The 18,174-nt window shown below is 34.4% G+C and overlaps 1 protein-coding gene across 4 annotated transcripts in view; it reads left to right on the top strand.

The window, feature by feature from the left end:
- The window catches only part of spn-A (RAD51 recombinase homolog spn-A), a 100,648-nt gene that overhangs the window by 71,415 nt on the left and 11,059 nt on the right, over positions 1-18,174 (top strand). For all 4 annotated transcript variants that reach the window (XM_090401009.1, XM_090401010.1, XM_090401007.1 and 1 more), the window contains exon 9: positions 14,670-14,791. In XM_090401009.1, the coding sequence (XP_090257135.1) occupies positions 14,670-14,791 (122 nt within the window). The remainder of the gene's footprint in view (positions 1-14,669; positions 14,792-18,174) is intronic.

Below are 18,174 nucleotides of genomic sequence, written 5' to 3'. Positions count from 1 at the left end.
TAAACCGTATTGAAGAATACAAGTCCATTCACTAAAGAAGAAGTGCAAGCAGCTTTGCTTAAATGTCAACCAACTGCTGTTGGACCAGATAACATCAACTATGAAATGGTTGAACATCTGTCACCATCAGCCATAGATCATTTGTTGCATCTATACAATAGAATTTTCTGTGAGAGCATATTTCTGGATACCTTGCAAAAAGCCTATGATTATTGCCTTTCTAAAAGGAAGGATCCAAAAATCCCCAAATAATTATCGCTTCATTGTTCTAACCAGGTTTTTGTGCAAGATTGTGGGAAAAAAATGGTTACTAGAGAGAAACATTTTTTGCCAGAACATGGTCTAGTTTCTATAAATATCATTCAATGACCTATCATCTAGCCTGGCTGGAAGCATCCATTAGAGATGCCTTCCTAAAATGCAGGCACTTAGTATCAGTTTTTCTTATATGGAAAAAGCATGACGCCCCTCCTTGATTTATATTGAAATACCTACATAATTTTGGTCTCATAGGAAATCTCCCTCTTTTTATCAAGAATTTTTTTATCTAACCAAATCTTCCAAGTTTGAGTCGGAATTTCTCTCTCCCAACTGTACACTCAAGAGGAGGGAGTCCCGTAAGGTTCAGTTTTAAGTGTTACGTTTTATGTAATCACATGTGGATGACTTTACCATCTTCTGTCATTCATGTAATATGATGGGCATAGAAAAGACAGCTTTAGTAAGCTATTGATCATCTTGCAAATAGGTTCAGATTTTCACAGCAAAAGATAGTTTGCATTTTTGCTACAGACAGATGTGGTCTTCATTATAACCCAGAACTCAGATTAGGAAAAACATCAATCCCAACTGCACCAGAAGCTAAGTTCTTCAGACTCATATTTGATAACAAACTATTTCCCCTCTCTCTCTTTCTCTCTCATATATGTCAATTACAAGAGAAGTGTCATAAATCCAGTGAACATCCTTTGCACTCTATCCTCCATCTCTTAAGGTACAAATAGATGCTCTTTGCTCTCTCTGTATCAAGCACTTATAAGATTGAAACTTGATTGTAGGTTCCAAGTCTTTTCTTCTGTTAGAGAGAGAGAGAGAGAGAGTAATGGACAATAGCATGACCCAGTTCACCATCAAGCCATAAGATTTGTAACTAGAGCATTTCGAACTTTTCTGATCCCTAGTCTGTGCACCAAGGCAAGTGAACCACCTTTGTCACTTTGACATCAAAAGCTGCCTCTGCTGTATGCTACAAAAATAAAATCTTTGCCAGACCATTCCATGTGGCCAACTATTTTTTGGCCCACAGTGGGAGAATCTATATAATCCCCATCAGACTGCCATACAACCATAAGGATGTATGGCAGTCTGATGTGTGCTGCAAATAAAAGCTTTCTTATAAGTCTGTATATTGCAGTAGACAACACACTGCAGATGCCACCAAATACATTTCTAGCTTGGCATTCATACATACCACCATGTACCTTTTTTACTTTTGGAGGGTAACTAAATTTTCCACGTCTGTTGTCTACCAGCTGCTCTTTCAATTTCATAAATTAAATACTCTGATTTTGTACCTCATTTTGATTTGATTCTGATTTTGAAAATTAGAACTCCATGGTGGACACAGAGAGTTAAAGAGGCAGTGAAGGAAAAGAAGAAAGCATATCAAAAGTTCCTGGCAAATAAGTCAGCTTGTGCTCTTAGAGAAAACAGAGACAAATACAAGAATGCTAAACAGTGTGTAAAACTAGCTAAACAAAAGGCATGGGAGGACTATGGCAAGAATATAGAAAATAAATATCAATAAGGTGGCAAAATATTCTGGAGGTTGTTGAAGAAGCTTAAGAATGGAGGAAAGAGTGTTGTAAAAGGAGTTAGAGATGATAAAGGTGACATGAAAATGGGAGAAAAAGATATCCTTGAAGTATGGAGTAATTACTTTGAAAAAAATGAAACAAGCAGTGATGACAGCACAGTGGTAAAAAAAACTGACTAGTTATGCAGTCAGGAATACATATCCATACTTGAAGTAGAAAAAGCCATCAAAGGCTTGAAATGTGGAAAGGCAGCAGGAGTAGATGATATTCGACCAGAAATGCTGAAGTCTGGTGGTATAAAAGTCTTACAGTGGCTGCACTGCATAGTTCAGAAAGCCTGGACAGAGGGACGAATTCCCGATGATTGGAGTAGAGCTCTCATAGTACCCATATATAAAAAGGGAAATAAAACTGAATGTGAGAATTACAGAGGTATCTCCCTACTGAGTGTTCCTGGCAAGATCTATGCAAGTATACTTGAGAAACAGTTGAGAAGAATTGTGGAAGAAAAGCTTGGTGAAGAACAAGCTGGATTCAGGCCAAATAGAGGCTGTCGGGATCAGATCTTCACTTTACGACAAATAGTCGAGAAAGCATGGGAATATAACAAAGATCTGTATTTACGTTTTGTCGATCTGGAAAAGGCATATGACAAGTTGCCAAGAGAGAAGCTATTCAATACACTACAGTTATATGGTGTCAATGAGGCATTATATCAAGCAATACTTGGTCTTTATTTGAGTTGTAAGTCAGCAGTTAGAATTGAAGGAAGTACAGGAAGATGGTTTAATGTTAAATCTGGTGTGAGACAAGGATGTACATTATCCCCTCTGTTATTCATTGTCTATATGGATCACATTATGAAGGAAAGTGGTATTAAACATGATATCAAAATTGGAGATGTTAAGATCAGCTCTTTGCTTTATGCGGATGGTGTTATACTTCTAAATAAATCCGCTACAAGTCTGCAAGATTCTCTGACTAAATTGAATAACTGTTGTAATAGATATGGTATGAAAGTCAGCAATAAAAAGACAAAGACAATGAAAATAGGCAGAATCGTTGAAAATGTCAACTGCGTTGTGAACGCAGAACCTGTTGAACAAGTAAAACATTTCAGCTACTTAGGCACAATTTTTAGTGAAGATGGTAAATTAAATATGGAAATATACAACAGAATAAACAAAGCTGGTATGGTAGGAAGTCAATTGAATAAATTCATATGGAATAAGAGAGAAATTAGTCGGAACACTAAATTAGCTGTATACAAGACAGTGTTCAAACCAGTTTTAACTTATGGATCTGAGAACTGGGTCAGAAGTAAAACACTTGACCAGACTAGAGACTGCAGATATGACAGTCCTGAGAAAGATTAGAGGCATGAACAGATGGAATCAATGGCAATATCATATTAAAAACGAGGATATTAGGAAAGAACTTGACATTGTCAGCATCCAGAAATGCGTTAGCAGAGCTAATCTCAGGTGGTATGGTCACTTAAACAGAATGTGCGAGGAAAGATTTGCAAAACAAGTGTTTTCTGCTTGTTGGCAGGAAAAAGACATAGAGGAAGACCAAGATATAGGTGGATTGATACGGTACAAAGTGCCTTAGATGATAGAAATATAAGATCTGATAATGTTGGAGTCTTGACGAGTAACAGACTGATTTGGAGGAAAATTGTAGATAGGAAGTTAGTAATGATGTAATTTTTTTCATGTAGTACTATCATATCCTGTACACCCCTTGAGGGTACATGGCAGGAATTTGATGATGATGATTTTGTACCTGTCTACACAGATGGTTCAAAATCAGAGGCACTAGTGGGATCTTCTGTCTTCCCAGACAGTACATTATTCTGTTCTGATTATATGCTTATAGAGCTTTCACCAAAATATGTAAGTTTGAATATTGCCAAAGGTGCATAATATACTCTGATTACCCAAGTTCTCTGCAATCAATAAAATGTCTAGAGCTACAAAAACACCCAGGGCTCTCTTGAATCCATCTCCTCTCTGTTGGATTCCAAGCCACATTGTGGAGTCACAGAAAATGATAAGCGCCTCTGCATTGCAAATGGAAAAATTACTGTATATTGCATGAGTTCGATTGGAAAAGGCCCAAGTTCAATTCTCATCATTATGAGAGCAATCTTTATATGGGCTTTTTCATTCAAATGTGAGTTAGCCATTCTCATACAGAGGTAGCAGAGTTTTTTTTCTTTTGAAAACTCAGCTTTTTCATCCCATGTACAGGCAAATTGGCCTTCAGAACATGCAATTTACAGACAAAAAAAAAAAAAAAAAATGCTGTTGTGGGTAATGGGTAGTAGATGGCTTTGGTGGTAGTTGTGTATAGTAAGAGAATTAAGTAGTAGGGGGTGAGACGGTTGGATGTGTGAAGTAGAGTGCCCTTCCATGATGATTCCTTGGACACTACTTGGAGGTGTCACATCTGCCTGTTCCATACACTGACTACCAGCAGATTATTGAATAGTTTTATCCCAGTAGTAGTGAGAGTAATAATAAGCTCTATTGAATTAAGCCTGAAATTAAATTGTGGCAGCATAGTCTGTGCAGGGTTTGTAAAGAGGAAGGTATTCTTGCTCAGATCTGCATAGATCATAGTCCTTTCACACATTCCTTCCTGTTGAGGGGTGATGACATGCCTATGTGTGAATTCTGTAAAGTAATATTTTAATCTACAAACAAGTGTTTGTGATCACAGATCCAACCACCATCCTCTAGCATTGCTCTGCATTCCTTACAAACTTTTTGAAAGGATTATGCTCTCTAGAATTCCTCCAAAAATAGTATCTGTCTTACCCAGTGAACAAGCTGGGTTTAGGCCTGGCAGAAGTTGCCATGACGGCCTTAGCTCTCACAACCCATATAGAAGCTTGATACCAAAAGGATTTAAAAACAGATATTGCCTTCATAAACCTAACATCAGCTTATGACACTATGGAAGAAGAGTTTACTGTATAAAGCAGCTAAAATAATCAACTGCCAAAAAAACTCAAAAATTACTGGAACAAATGCTCTCCAATAGGAAAATAAAGGTTCATCTAAATTCATGAAAAAAGCAGAACATTTATCCTGCAGGAATGATTGCCACAAGGATCTGTCTTTGCCCCAGCTTTATTCAACATGTACAAAACAGTATCCCTCCAACTGCTAGTTGAAAGTTTATCTGTACTGATGGCATAGCTATAGACGGTACTACCCAATGGAGTACCTTCCAAGCCTCAGGAAACCACTGAGCCGAGATCTGAGCTCCTTACAAAATTATTTTGAAAGCTAGGGACTATCTCCTAATCCCAGCAAAACTGTTGTTTCTGCTTTCTGTCTACATAATGATGAGGCTCATAGAAAACTAAAAATAAACTATTAGATATATGAAGAGCCAAAGGCTTCAATTCGGCGACATATGACTTGTTTAAGTTAAGGGATATTACATCCCATATCGTTTCTTAGCCGAATAAGAAACTCAGAGTTTTATGCCGAATGTAGTAGAAACTATAGAAAGTTTGACGATTCCAAGCATAAGCAAATACCTGGATACTGCAGCAACTGACCCTTAAGGTAGTGCAAGCTGAGGCAACTCATGTCTAAGGTGGGGCAAGCTCCGATCACTATTCTTGATATTTACCCATAATGTGAACTTAGCTCCTATTATTCTATAAAATTCTATAAAAATAAACTTCTGCAACAGGACTCTAATCCATGAAAGTAACCTTCACACTTGACCATAGTCTAACTTACTTGAAAATATTTGGAGAAAACTAAGTCAAGCCAACAAAACTTGAATCAAAAAATCCTTAATAAAAGGTAAATACACAGGTACCTAGTGTTAAATTGTGAATGAAGATATTTTGTATGTTTTAATACTTCATTCACATTTAACATAATCCACCATGTTATAAGCAAGACTTGCAAATATTATTTGTTGTTAGTCTCTTGCTTGTAATATGTTATTCATATAAATGCTTTGAGTTTTGTTTGTTATTAATTAATTATTTAATGTTAGAATATGTAATAATAATGAAAAGACTATATAAATATGTCATTCATTTTATTTAGTTTATTCTATAAAATTTATTATAAGAAACTGTGTAAATAATGCCATAAATAGATTAAGAAAGGACCGGGAAATTAATAGGCAATTTGGAATATTTCTACAGAATTCTAAAATTACGACGGATTCCAATTGTTTTGAGGAAGAATAATGCAAAGCTGAATTTAATGCATAGAAGAAAATAAGGAATAAGTAGATTACCTAAAACGAGTGCGTCATGATTTGTGAAGCTCTATGTTTAATATTTCAGTTATTATAGTGAAGATTTCTTTTGAATAGTATTATTTCAAAGTAATAGTTAACTACAGTTTTAAGTGTGCCTATAGTGAATCCAATGTGTAAAAGGTGTAACCCGATAAGAGCAGTCTTTTTGTATATTTCGTGAAGAAATATGAGTTAGCTCCACCTGATATATCTTAACATTAACTGTGGCGTTCTACTAAAAATAGCTGAAGTATGGAGCTTTTAAGTGTCCCCCTCCCCCCTTGAAATGATAACTGCCTCATAATTAAATTAAGCGTTTGCTGACTAAGAGAGAATTAGAGAATTCTACCTTAAGAATAATGTAAAATTCTGAAACATTGAACTGTATGAACCATTTTTAATTATTCGGAAGAATGTAGAATTGACAGCTGAATGTTTGATGCCTAATGTTTTATGTTTGTTATGAGTATTTGAACTAAGTTTGATGTATAAAAGAATTGAATTATCTCATTGAATAGAGACAAGTTGTGATAATAGTATTTAAGCATTGAAGAATATGATCTGTAAATTTAACTTTAATCTTTAAACCAAACCGAGTGGCTACTAGTGTCTCAGAGATATTTTGAATATTGTTCAATTAGATTATCTTGCTTAGAAAATTATGCTTAAATGTACATGTTCTATAACCCTCTATTAAATGTTTATTTTATTGAATTCATTTGTTGTTTGCCTGATTTTTCTTCATTGCACCGCTCATAAAACTTATTCGAACCTTGCAGAAGCCTTAAATGATAATATTAACCTCGGCCTGTATAAAGTGAGAGTGCAAAAGTTAGTTGATGATTGATTCCTCTGTATTATATAGACTAATCTGAATATAAGGTGGTGCAGGATAATATAAATTTCCTTATATTCGGATCAGTATCAATCAGCATCTAACAAAATAAAAACGAAATTTAAAGAAATAAGATAAAATCCATCAAATCAACATAAATGGATCAATTAGCAAGATGGACGACACAACACTAGCCAATGCTGGTGTCTCAAATAGTACAATCTAAAACAATGCTGATGCCACAGGTTGTATTTTCATAAGTTTTTTGGTCTTCTTTTTTCAAAACTTTCTGTGTGTGTGTGTGTGTGTGTGTGTGTGTGTGTGTGTGTGTGTGTGTGTGTGTGTGTGTGTGTGTGTGTGTGTGTGTGTGTGTGTGTAGAAAGTTATGAAATAAGGATAGTTCTTTCTATTTTCATGCAGTTACATGGTCAGGTGTTAAGGATTATTGCAGATATTTAAAAATTGTTTTTCTTTTTCAATTTGACTGAAGAACCAAATATTCATCGAAGCATGCCAAATTAAATTTTATAAATGAATATTCGAACAAAATTTTCATTTTAAGATAAATAGTGGAGAAGTTGTGGGAATATAACGAGGATCTGTGTTTGTTTTAGAAATCTGGAAAAGGCATATGATCCAGATGCCAAGAGAAAAGTAGTTCATAATGCTACAGTATATGGTGTAAATGGGATTATATTGAGCAATATGTAGTCTATATTTGAGTTATAAGTCAGCAGTTAGAATTGAAGGAGGTACAGGAAGATGGTTTGATGTTGCATCAGGTGTGAGACAAGTGTGTACATTATCTCCTCTGTTATTCATTGTCTATATGGATCACATTATGAAGGAAAGGGGCATTAAACCTGGTATCAAAATTGGAAATGCTAATCATAGCTCTTTATTTTATGCAGATGATGTTATAAATTAATCCAGTACAAGTCTGCAGGATTCTGTGACTAAATTGAATAACTGCTGTAATAAATTTGGGATAAAAATCAACCATAAAAAAGACTCATTGAAAATAGGCAGAAACATTGAAAAACATAAAGTGCATCCTGAATGTAGAACCTATAGAACAAGTAAAGCATTTTAGTTATTTAAGCACAATTTTTAGTTTAGATGACAAATTTAATATGGAAATAGACAGCAGAATTAGCAAAGCTGGTATGGTATGAAATCAAGTGAATAAGGTATTATTTCTGGGAAAATTCCCATGTTACTGCTCTTAAAAACTATTATTTTTACGGCTATTTCACCTGCTTTTGTTTAGGAGTGTCCCTTTTTTTTTTTTTTTTTTTTTTTTTGTCCTTTCTACTCGAAAATTCTTAGGGCATTACTGATGTATTATAGAGACCCTGACTCCTTTTCCGATAAACCCTTCCTCAAAAAAACAATTTCTATTTTCAGTCCCCTTTTCCATCTCTTTCCCCTCCAAAAAAGTGCTCTGCCCACCCTTAATAATAATAATATATATATATATATATTATACCAAAAAAAACCCTGTTTTTTTTTAATTAATTCTCCCACATTGCCTCAACCCCCCCCCCTCTACTTTTACCAAAAAAAACCTTCCTTTAACAGCCTAACAGCAGAAGTATGCACATCGCAGACCAACAACATCCAAGCAAGGTATGTCCGAAATGTCTGCATATATTTGTCTCTATAATACATCAGTAATACCCTAAGAAATTTTGAGTAGAAAGCCAATGACACAAAAAAGGGGATACTCCTAAATGATAGCAGGCGAAATAGCCATAAAAATAATCAAGTGAATAAATTTATATGGGATAAGAGAGAAATTAGTCAACACCAAACTTACTATATACAAAGTATTCAAACCAAGTTTATGTTATGGATCTGATAACTGTATGATGGAAATGAAACATATGATCAAAGACCACAGATATGAGCGCTCTGAGAAAGATTAGGGGAGTAAACAGATGACATCAATTGCAGCCTCATATTAAAAATGAGGATGTTAGGAAAGAACTTGACATTGTTAGCAAAAGGAGGAAAGGTTAGTAAAACAAGTGTTTTTGGCTAGGATGGTAAGACCCTGAGGAAGACCGAGATCGAGATATATAATATAATAAAAATTGCCTTAGAAGAGACAAATGTAAGATATGATAATATTGGAATCTTGAGAGTGTAGGAAAATTGTTGATAGGAAATGAGTAATGTAACTTTTTCATGTAGAACTATCATAATCTGTATTTCCCTGGGTACACGTCAGGAAATTGATGAAAGAGTGACAGCTGTTTGAAGATCATTTCAGATAGTCATTATGAAATTTAAATATTGAAGCACATCTCATAATCATCAAATTCCTGATATATACCCTCAAGGGGTGTACAGGTTATGATAGTACTGCATAAAAAACTTACACCATTATTAACTTCCTATCTACAATTTTCCTCCAAATCAATCTATTACCTGTCAATACTTCAACAATATCAGATCTAATATTTCTATCTTCTGAGGCACTTTTAACTGTATCAATTCACCTATATCTTGGTCTTCCTCTGGGTCCTTTTCCTGCCAACCTGGCAGAGAACACTTATTTTGCTAATCTTTCCTTCCCCATTCTGTTTAAGTGACCATACCACCTGAGATTAGCTCTGCTAACGCATTCCTGGATGCTGACAATGTCAAGTTCTTTCCTAATATCCTCGTTTTTAATATGATATTGCCATCTGTCACGCCTCTAATCTTTCTCAGGATTCTCATATCTGTGGACTCTAGTCTTTGGTCAAGTGTTTTACTTCTGACCCAGCTCTCAGATCCATAAGTTAAAACTGGTTTGAACACTGTCTTGTATACAGCTAATTTAGTGTTCCGATTAATTTCTCTCTTATTCCATTTATTCAATTGACTTCCTACCATACCAGCTTTGCTGATTCTGTTGGCCTATTTCCATATTTAATTTACCATCTTCACTAAAAATCGTGCCTAAGTTGCTGAAATGTTTTACTTGTTCTATATGTTCTCCATTCACAATGCAATTGATATTTTCAATGTCTTTGTCTTGTTATTGCTGACCTTCATACCAAATATATTACATGAGTTATTTAATTTAGTCAGGGAATCTTGCAGCAGATTTATTTAGAAGTATAACATCATCTGCATAGAGCAAAGAGCTGAGATTAACATCTCCAACTTTGATATCAGATTTAATACCATTTTCCTTCATAATGTGATCTATATAGATAATGAATAAAAAAGGGGATAATCCTTGACTGACACCAGATTTAACATAAAACCATCTTCCTGTACTTCCTTCAATTTTAACTGCTGACTTACAACTCAAATAAAGACTAAATATTGCTTGATATAATGCTCCATTGACACATTATAACTGTAGTACTTTGAACAGCTTCTCTCTTGCCACCTTGTCATATGCCTTTTCTAGATCTACAAAACTTAAATACAGATCTTTGTTATATTCCCATGCTTTCTCGACTATTTGTCGTAAAGTGAAGATCTGATCCCGACAGCCTCTATTTGGCCTGAATCCAGCTTGTTCTTCACCAAGCTTCCCTTCCACAATCGCTTTCAACCATTTCTCAAGTATACTTGCATAGATCTTGCCAGGAACACTCAGTAGGGAAATACCTCTGTAATTCTCGCATTCAGTTTTATTTCCCTTTTTATATATCGTTACTATGAGAGCTCTACTTCAATCATCTGGAATTCATCCTTCTGTCCAGGCATTCTGAACTATTTAGTGCAGCCACTGTAAGACTTTTATACCTCCATGCTTGAGCATTAATGGTGGAATATCATCTACTCCTGCTGCCTTTCCACATTTCAAACCTTTGATGGCTTTTTCTACTTCAAGTATGGATATGTATTCCTGACTGCATATTTGGTCAGTGTTTTTTACCACTGTGCTATCATCACTGCTTGTTTCATTTAGAAATTTTTTGAAGTAATTATTCCATACATCAAGGATATCTTTTTCACCAGTTTTCATGTTACCTTTCTCATCTCTAAATCCTTTTACAGCACACTTTCCTCCATTTCTGAACTTCTTCAACAACCTCCAGAATATCCAGCCACCTTCTTGATATTTATTTTCTATGCTCTTATCAAAGTTTTCCCATGACTTTTGTTTTGCTAATTTTACACGGTGTTTAGCTTTCTTACATTTGTCTCTGTATTCGCTAAGAGCACAAGTTGACTTATTTGCCAGGAACTTTTGATATGCTTTCTTTTTTTTCCTTCACTGCCTCTTTAACTTCCTGTGTCCACCATGGAGTTCTGATTTTTCTATCCTTACAGACAACCTCACCACATATCTCTCTGGCTGAATCAATCAATGTTTTCTTCAGGATTTACCACTGACTCCCCAGTGTTTGGTTTGGTTCCTGTTTGTTTGGTTCTCAAACTCTTTCATTTTTTCTTGAATAATGATCGTGTATTTTAGTCTATAGTTACATCTGAGAGCTGCTCAACTTTTATTCACTTTAAAACTTTCTTACATGTTCTTGTTTTCAGTATGAAATTCAATTTTTATCCTGCTCTAGACTAAATGGTGATCACTTCCAATTTCAAATCCTCTGTACACTCTAGTGTCCTGCCCCAGTGGGAAAACATCACTGTCAACAATAACATTGTCAATGAGACTTTTCTTATTCCTTGACTCTTCTCTCTATGTGAATTTATGCACATTTTTATGGTGGAACATTGTGTTAGTAATAACCAGTCCATGTCCTGAGCAGAAATCCAACAGGTATTTGCCATTATTATCAGCTTTGCTCTATTCTCCAAATTTTTCACAAAATATTTTTGTTTGTCTGACAATCATTTCCTACTCTGCTATTTAGATCCCCAACAAGGACCAACTTTTCCTTTTTCATTGTGTCAGTTGCTTTCTCTAAAGCCTCCAAAAATTCCTCCACTTCTATCTTAGCAGAACCTTCTTTTGGACCATAGGCACAAATAAGTCTCATTGTCCAATTCCCCATTCTCTAAAATATTAGCCTCATATTTTGTGTTCAATATTACAGCTACCTCCTTCTTTTCCCTAATTGTCATTGCCTAAATATAACATTTTGTATTTATTGCTCAGAAAAATCTCACCAGATTTTGTCTTCTTTTGTTTCAGTCATCTCTATTATGTCTATCTGGTATTTATCGAATTCCTCAGCTCGCTCCACTGGGATGCTTAGGGGTCAAAGCTGTTTAACTGAGAGGAGACCTCCACATCGCCTTTAAAAGAATGCGGAGAACTGACCAGGGCTTTTGACCTAATGTCTCCAATCCTCACTTTCTCATGGTGCGGCCTGTTAGGTATCTACTGGATACTGAACAAATGAGGATGGGCTGGCAATTTGAGAATTAGCCGACCAAATTGTATTCTTATTGTGTTAAACCAAAATATAAAAATGAAGCACATCTGAATATTATAATTACAACACAAGCAGTTCTGCAAAATAACATATTTGAGTTTCAAAGTTTTTTCATATATGTGCTTATAACAGCAAATATATCTACAAGATATTTTTTTAACCAGTTGATGTAAACTTCAGAGACTCACAATGATCAACTTAGCACCATGTTCAAATGCTTGTATCACTCAAAGATGTTATTTTCATTTAATTTTTGTAGTGTTTCATTTAATTTTGTAGCCTGTAACCTAATTTTGTAATTCATTTTTTTTTTTCTTTTCCCCACATCATGATATTTGGAAATAATGTAAAACTGCTTTTTTTAAGGTGAATATCAATGGTAGTGGCCAACTTGTATATATACTCAAGTTCTTGTATTCAAATGGTCAAAATTGAGAAAACGGTAAATATTATGATTGTGTGAAGGTGTAATTTGAAATACATTGCATTTTTTTTTATTATAGAAATTACTTGTACGTGTTTTTATTCTTCTTAAAATACATAATAAATCACAAATAGCATTAATAGATGAATAAAAAAAAATTTAACTCTGTACAAACAATTACAGTGTAATTGTTTTCTACAGGCTAGCTGGTCATATATTTAATATATGGTAAACGTTAACAACAGCTTGTAGCACGCTTGCTTACTTAACAGTATAAGATTTTAATAAATTTAGTTTCATCCTTTTATTAAAGTGTAAGCAAACAATGTTTGCGCCTGAAAATATCTTCAGGACTGAGGTAAGGTAGTGCAACACCAGGCAACTCCAAGCACCTATAGGAGTTGCCAACAGGTGTACCACCTTATTATTAAGTTACTCTGGATTTAGAGAAAGATGTTGGAAGTTTATTTTTCACTTGGTTAGACTATAATAAATTTAGTTTAATCCTTTTATCCAAGTGTAAGCAAACAAAGTTTGCACCTGAAAATATCTTCAGGGCCGAGGATACTTATACTGAAGTATAATCTTATACTTCAGTATAATAATCTTATACTTCAGTATAAGATTTTCTTATGGACATTAATGCTGAGCCATTATTTATTTATTTATATATTTACTTTTTTTTTTTTTTTTTTTTTTTTTTTACCATGGTATGTTCCTTTGCATCAAGCTTCCCTCTCATATTCTTCCATTATTAAGAAGTAGTACTAAATAATTCACATTCTGACAGATCATATATATATATTTTGAACATAATCTTTGGTAAACTTAATCTGACTTTAAAGGTCATTAAAGGTAATCCTCTTATTTATGCAGGAATATATGTACTGTATGTAGATAATTGCAGAACAACTTGCAGGTATTGATTGAAGAATTCCACCAAATTACAGTATGCTATCACTTCTTAGTTGAGATAAACAAATAGCTTACCTCTTCAGTCCAAGTAGTTCTTTATATCAGCTAAATTTGCTAAATTTTTTATAAATTAAGTTTATTCTAGCATTGTATTAAATGCATATCACTATCACATTTTTTACTTATTTTCATTGAATAGCAGTAAAACTTTGTTGCATAGGTTACTTCAGTATAAATTTATTCATTTGCTCCCCACTCTACCAGTCTTATTTCCAAAGTTAATTGATCTTCACTAAAAATTATACCTAAACTAAATGCTTGAAGTACTTTGCTTGTTCTATAGATTTATGCATTTGAGTAGCCCTGAAAACTTGTGCCGAATTTAGGTAAGAGAATTAAAGATATTATAAAGTAAAGAGCCAAGCAAATATTTCTGATTTCAATGTTACTTTTCACTTTCTTTCAGTGATTCATATAGATTATGCAGAAACTTCCTGTACATTCTTCACCTTTAACAGCTGACTTCCATCTTAAGTATAGGCCACCCACCCACCCACACACACGTGTGTGTGTGTGTGTGTGTGTGTGTGTGTATATATATTGCTCTGTATAATGTCTCTTTTGTGCCATTTGATATAATTTTGACCAGTTCTTGCCTTGGCATCCTGTCATATACCTGGGAAGGTCTACAAAACTTAAATATTAAATACTGATCCTTGTTATATTTCCATGATTTCTTGGTAGTAACAACATATCAGAAATGTTGACTCATGTTAGAGTAGATTCAGAAATTATTTTCATAATGTGATGATGTCAACAATTTATTTTTAACGGTTAGTTAATGTTTACATTTCATTTTTTGATTTCTGTGTTGTATTCTGCTATTACTAATATTTTCAGGGACTTCTGTTCCTGAAAAGATTTGAAATAGCAGAATCTTTGCACAGTTATCTACAAACTACATTTAGCTTGTAGATAACTGTGCACTGAGAATTGCTTTTGTCTGAATTAAAAACATATAATAATAAAGTATTAATTAATTGCAGTTTGGTGTTGCTGTTGTAATAACTAATCAGGTGGTAGCACAGGTTGATGGGGCTGCAATGTTTGCCGCTGATCCTAAGAAACCCATTGGTGGCAATATTATGGCACATGCATCAACCACAAGGTAAAACATTTAAGTCAATAATTTCATACTGATATTATAATTAATTTCCAAACAATATATTAGTAAAAAAATATGAAACATTAAAAATTAGATTCTCTGATGCATTGCTGTGAGGTTTCATAGTTCTATCTGTAGGGGTCTCAGAATTATAATGTGAGAGAATTTCACTGTAGATGAAATAGCACGTGCAATGGTTTAGTTTCTGACCTCTGAAAATATTCAGTTAATTTTCATTTATCAGTAAATGAAAATAGTTGATGAGGGGACAACAATGTGGACATCACTACTGATCAACATTGGGCTGTACGTATTCCTGTAAATTTTGTGAGCTTGAACTTGTAACTATGCTATATAATAGCGCGCTACAAGCAACAACAGACAGTTCATCCAAGTTACATTCATTGAAAAAAATACTTGAAAAATCGTCACCTGTCATAGCAGATAACAGCAAACAAAACTAGTATTTCACATAAGTGAGGCCAAATACGATTGCTAATTGTGGTTTTTGAAAGTTTGTGTATGCGACATTTTCCCAGAATGTGCACTCAGAAGCTGAAACAAGCAGACACACATTTTCTGATATTTGTTATAACATGAATAAGAAGGCTCAAATTTTTGTGAATGCTGCTTTGCAACCAAAAAATGACATTAGTTGCATCAAACCAAAAAAAATTTGAGTGTATCTTCTATTAGCAAAGTTATTTTCACTTCTTTCTAGGCATTTAGAATTCATGTCTGCTGTTACTGCTATTAACTGATTTTATATATATATATATATATATATATATATATTTTTTTTTTTTTTTTTTATTTTTTTATTTTTTTTTTTTTTTATTTTGAAATCTGAAAACAAACCCCAACTCAACATCACCAGAGTTAAAGATCGGTACTATCAACGTAAGAAGCCTGAATGGCAAAGAAATGGAGTTAGCTGAGGAATTAGATAAGTACCAGATCGACATAATAGGGGTGACTGAAACAAAAAAGACCAAAACTGGTGAGATCTTTCTGAGCAATAAATACAAAATGTTATATTCAGGCAATAACAATCAAGGAAAAGAAGGAGTAGCCATAGTATTCAACACAAAATACGAGGCTAATCTTCTTGAATGGCAGTCAGTCTCAAGTAGAGTAATGTGGGCAAATATCCGAATGGGGAACTGGACAATGAGACTTATTTGTGCCTATGGTCCCACAGAAGGCTCTACTAAGGTAGAAGTGGAGGAATTTTTTGAGGCTTTAGAAAAAGCAACTGACACAATGAAAAAGGAAAAGTTGGTCCTTGTTGGGGATCTAAATAGTAGAGTAGGAAATGATTGTGAGACATACAAAACTATTTTGGGAAAATTTGGAGAAAAGAGCAAAGCTAATAATAATGGCAAATATCTGTTGGATTTCTGCTCAGGACATGGACTGGTTATTACTAACACCATGTTCCAACATAAAAATGTGCACAAATTCACATGGAGAGAAGAGGCTAGGAATAAGAAAAGTCTCATTGACTATGTTATTGTTGATAGTGATGTTTTCTCCCTGGTGCAGGACACCAGAGTGTACAGAGGATTTGAAATTGGAAGTGATCACTATTTAGTCTTGAGCAGGATAAAATTCAATTTCATATTGAAAAGAATAACATGTAAGAAAGTTTTAAAGCGAATAAAAGTTGAGCAGCTCTCAGATGTAAACTGTAGACTAAAATACAGAAATATTATTGAAAAGAAAATGAAAGAGTTTGAGAACAGGAATCAAACCTTGGAGATTCAGTGGCAAACTCTGAAGGAAACATTGATTGATTCTGCCAGAGAGGCATGTGGTGAGGTTGTGTGCAAAGATAAAAAAAATCAGAACTCCCTGGTGGACACAGGAAGTTAAAGAGGCAGTGAAGGAAAAGAAGAAAGCATATCAAAAGTTCCTGGCAAATAAGTCAGCTTTTACTCTTACAGAATACAGAGACAAATGTAAGAAAGCTAAACAGTGTGTATAACTAGCTAAACAAAAGTCATGGGAGGACTTTGGCAAGAATATAGAAAATAAATATCAAGAAGGTGGCAAAATATTCTGGAGGTTGTTGAAGAAGCTTAGGAATGGAGGAAAGAGTGCTGTAAAAGGAATTAGAGATGATAAAGGTGAAATGAAAACAGGAGAAAAAGATATCCTTGAAGTATGGAGTAATTACTTTGAAAAACTGCTAAATGAAACAAGCAGTGATGACAGCACAGTGATAAAAAACACTGACCAGGCATGCAGTCAGGAATACATATCCATACTTGAAGTAGAAAAAGCCATCAAAGGCTTGAAATGTGGAAAGGCAGCAGGAGTAGATGATATTCGACCAGAAATGCTGAAGTATGGTGGTATAAGAGTCTTACAGTGGCTGCACTGCATAGTTCAGAAAGCCTGGACAGAGGGACGAATTCCTGATGATTGGAGTAGAGCTCTCATAGTACCCATATATAAAAAGGGAAATAAAACTGAATGTGAGAATTACAGAGGTATTTCCCTACTGAGTGTTCCTGGCAAGATCTATGCAAGTATACTTGAGAAACGGTTGAGAAGAATTGTGGAAGAAAAGCTTGGTGAAGAACAAGCTGGATTCAGGCCAAATAGAGGCTGTCAGGATCAGATCTTCACTTTACGACAAATAGTCGAGAAAGCATGGGAATATAACAAAGATCTGTATTTAAGTTTTGTTGATTTGGAAAAGGCATATGACAAGGTGCCAAGAGAGAAGCTATTCAATACGCTGCAGTTATATGGTGTCAATGGGGCATTATATCAAGCAATACTTAGTCTGTATTTGAGTTGTGAGTCAGCAGTTAGAATTGAAGGAAGTACAGGAAGATGGTTTAATGTTAAATCTGGTGTGAGACAAGGATGTACATTATCCCCTCTGTTATTTATTATCTATATGGATCACATTATGAAGGAATGTGGTATTAAACCTGATATCAAAATTGGAGATGTTAATGTCAGCTCTTTGCTTTATGCGGATGATGTTATACTTCTAAATAAATCCGCTACAAGTCTGCAAGATTCTCTGACTAAATTGAATTACTGTTGTAATAGATATGGTATGAAGGTTAGCAATAAAAAGACAAAGACAATGAAAATAGGCAGAATCATTGAAAATGTCAACTGTGTTGTGAATGGAGAACCTGTGGAACAAGTAAAACATTTTAGCTACTTGGGCACAATTTTTACTGAAGATGGTAAACTAAATATAGAAATAGACAACAGAATCAGCAAAGCTGGTATCGTGGGAAGTCAATTGAATAAATTCATATGGAATAAGAAAGAAATTAGTTGGAACACTAAATTAGCTGTATACAAAACTGTGTTCAAACCAATTTTAACTTATGGATCTGAGAGCTGGGTCAGAAGTA

The sequence above is a fragment of the Typopeltis vanoorti genome, chromosome 11 (genome assembly GCF_054136105.1).
Source record: "Typopeltis vanoorti isolate ZY-2024b chromosome 11, IOZ_Tvanoo_1.0, whole genome shotgun sequence".
NCBI lineage: Eukaryota > Metazoa > Arthropoda > Arachnida > Uropygi > Thelyphonidae > Typopeltis > Typopeltis vanoorti.
Note: the sequence above shows the minus strand (reverse complement) of the source record. Positions and strands in the feature narration are given on the sequence as shown.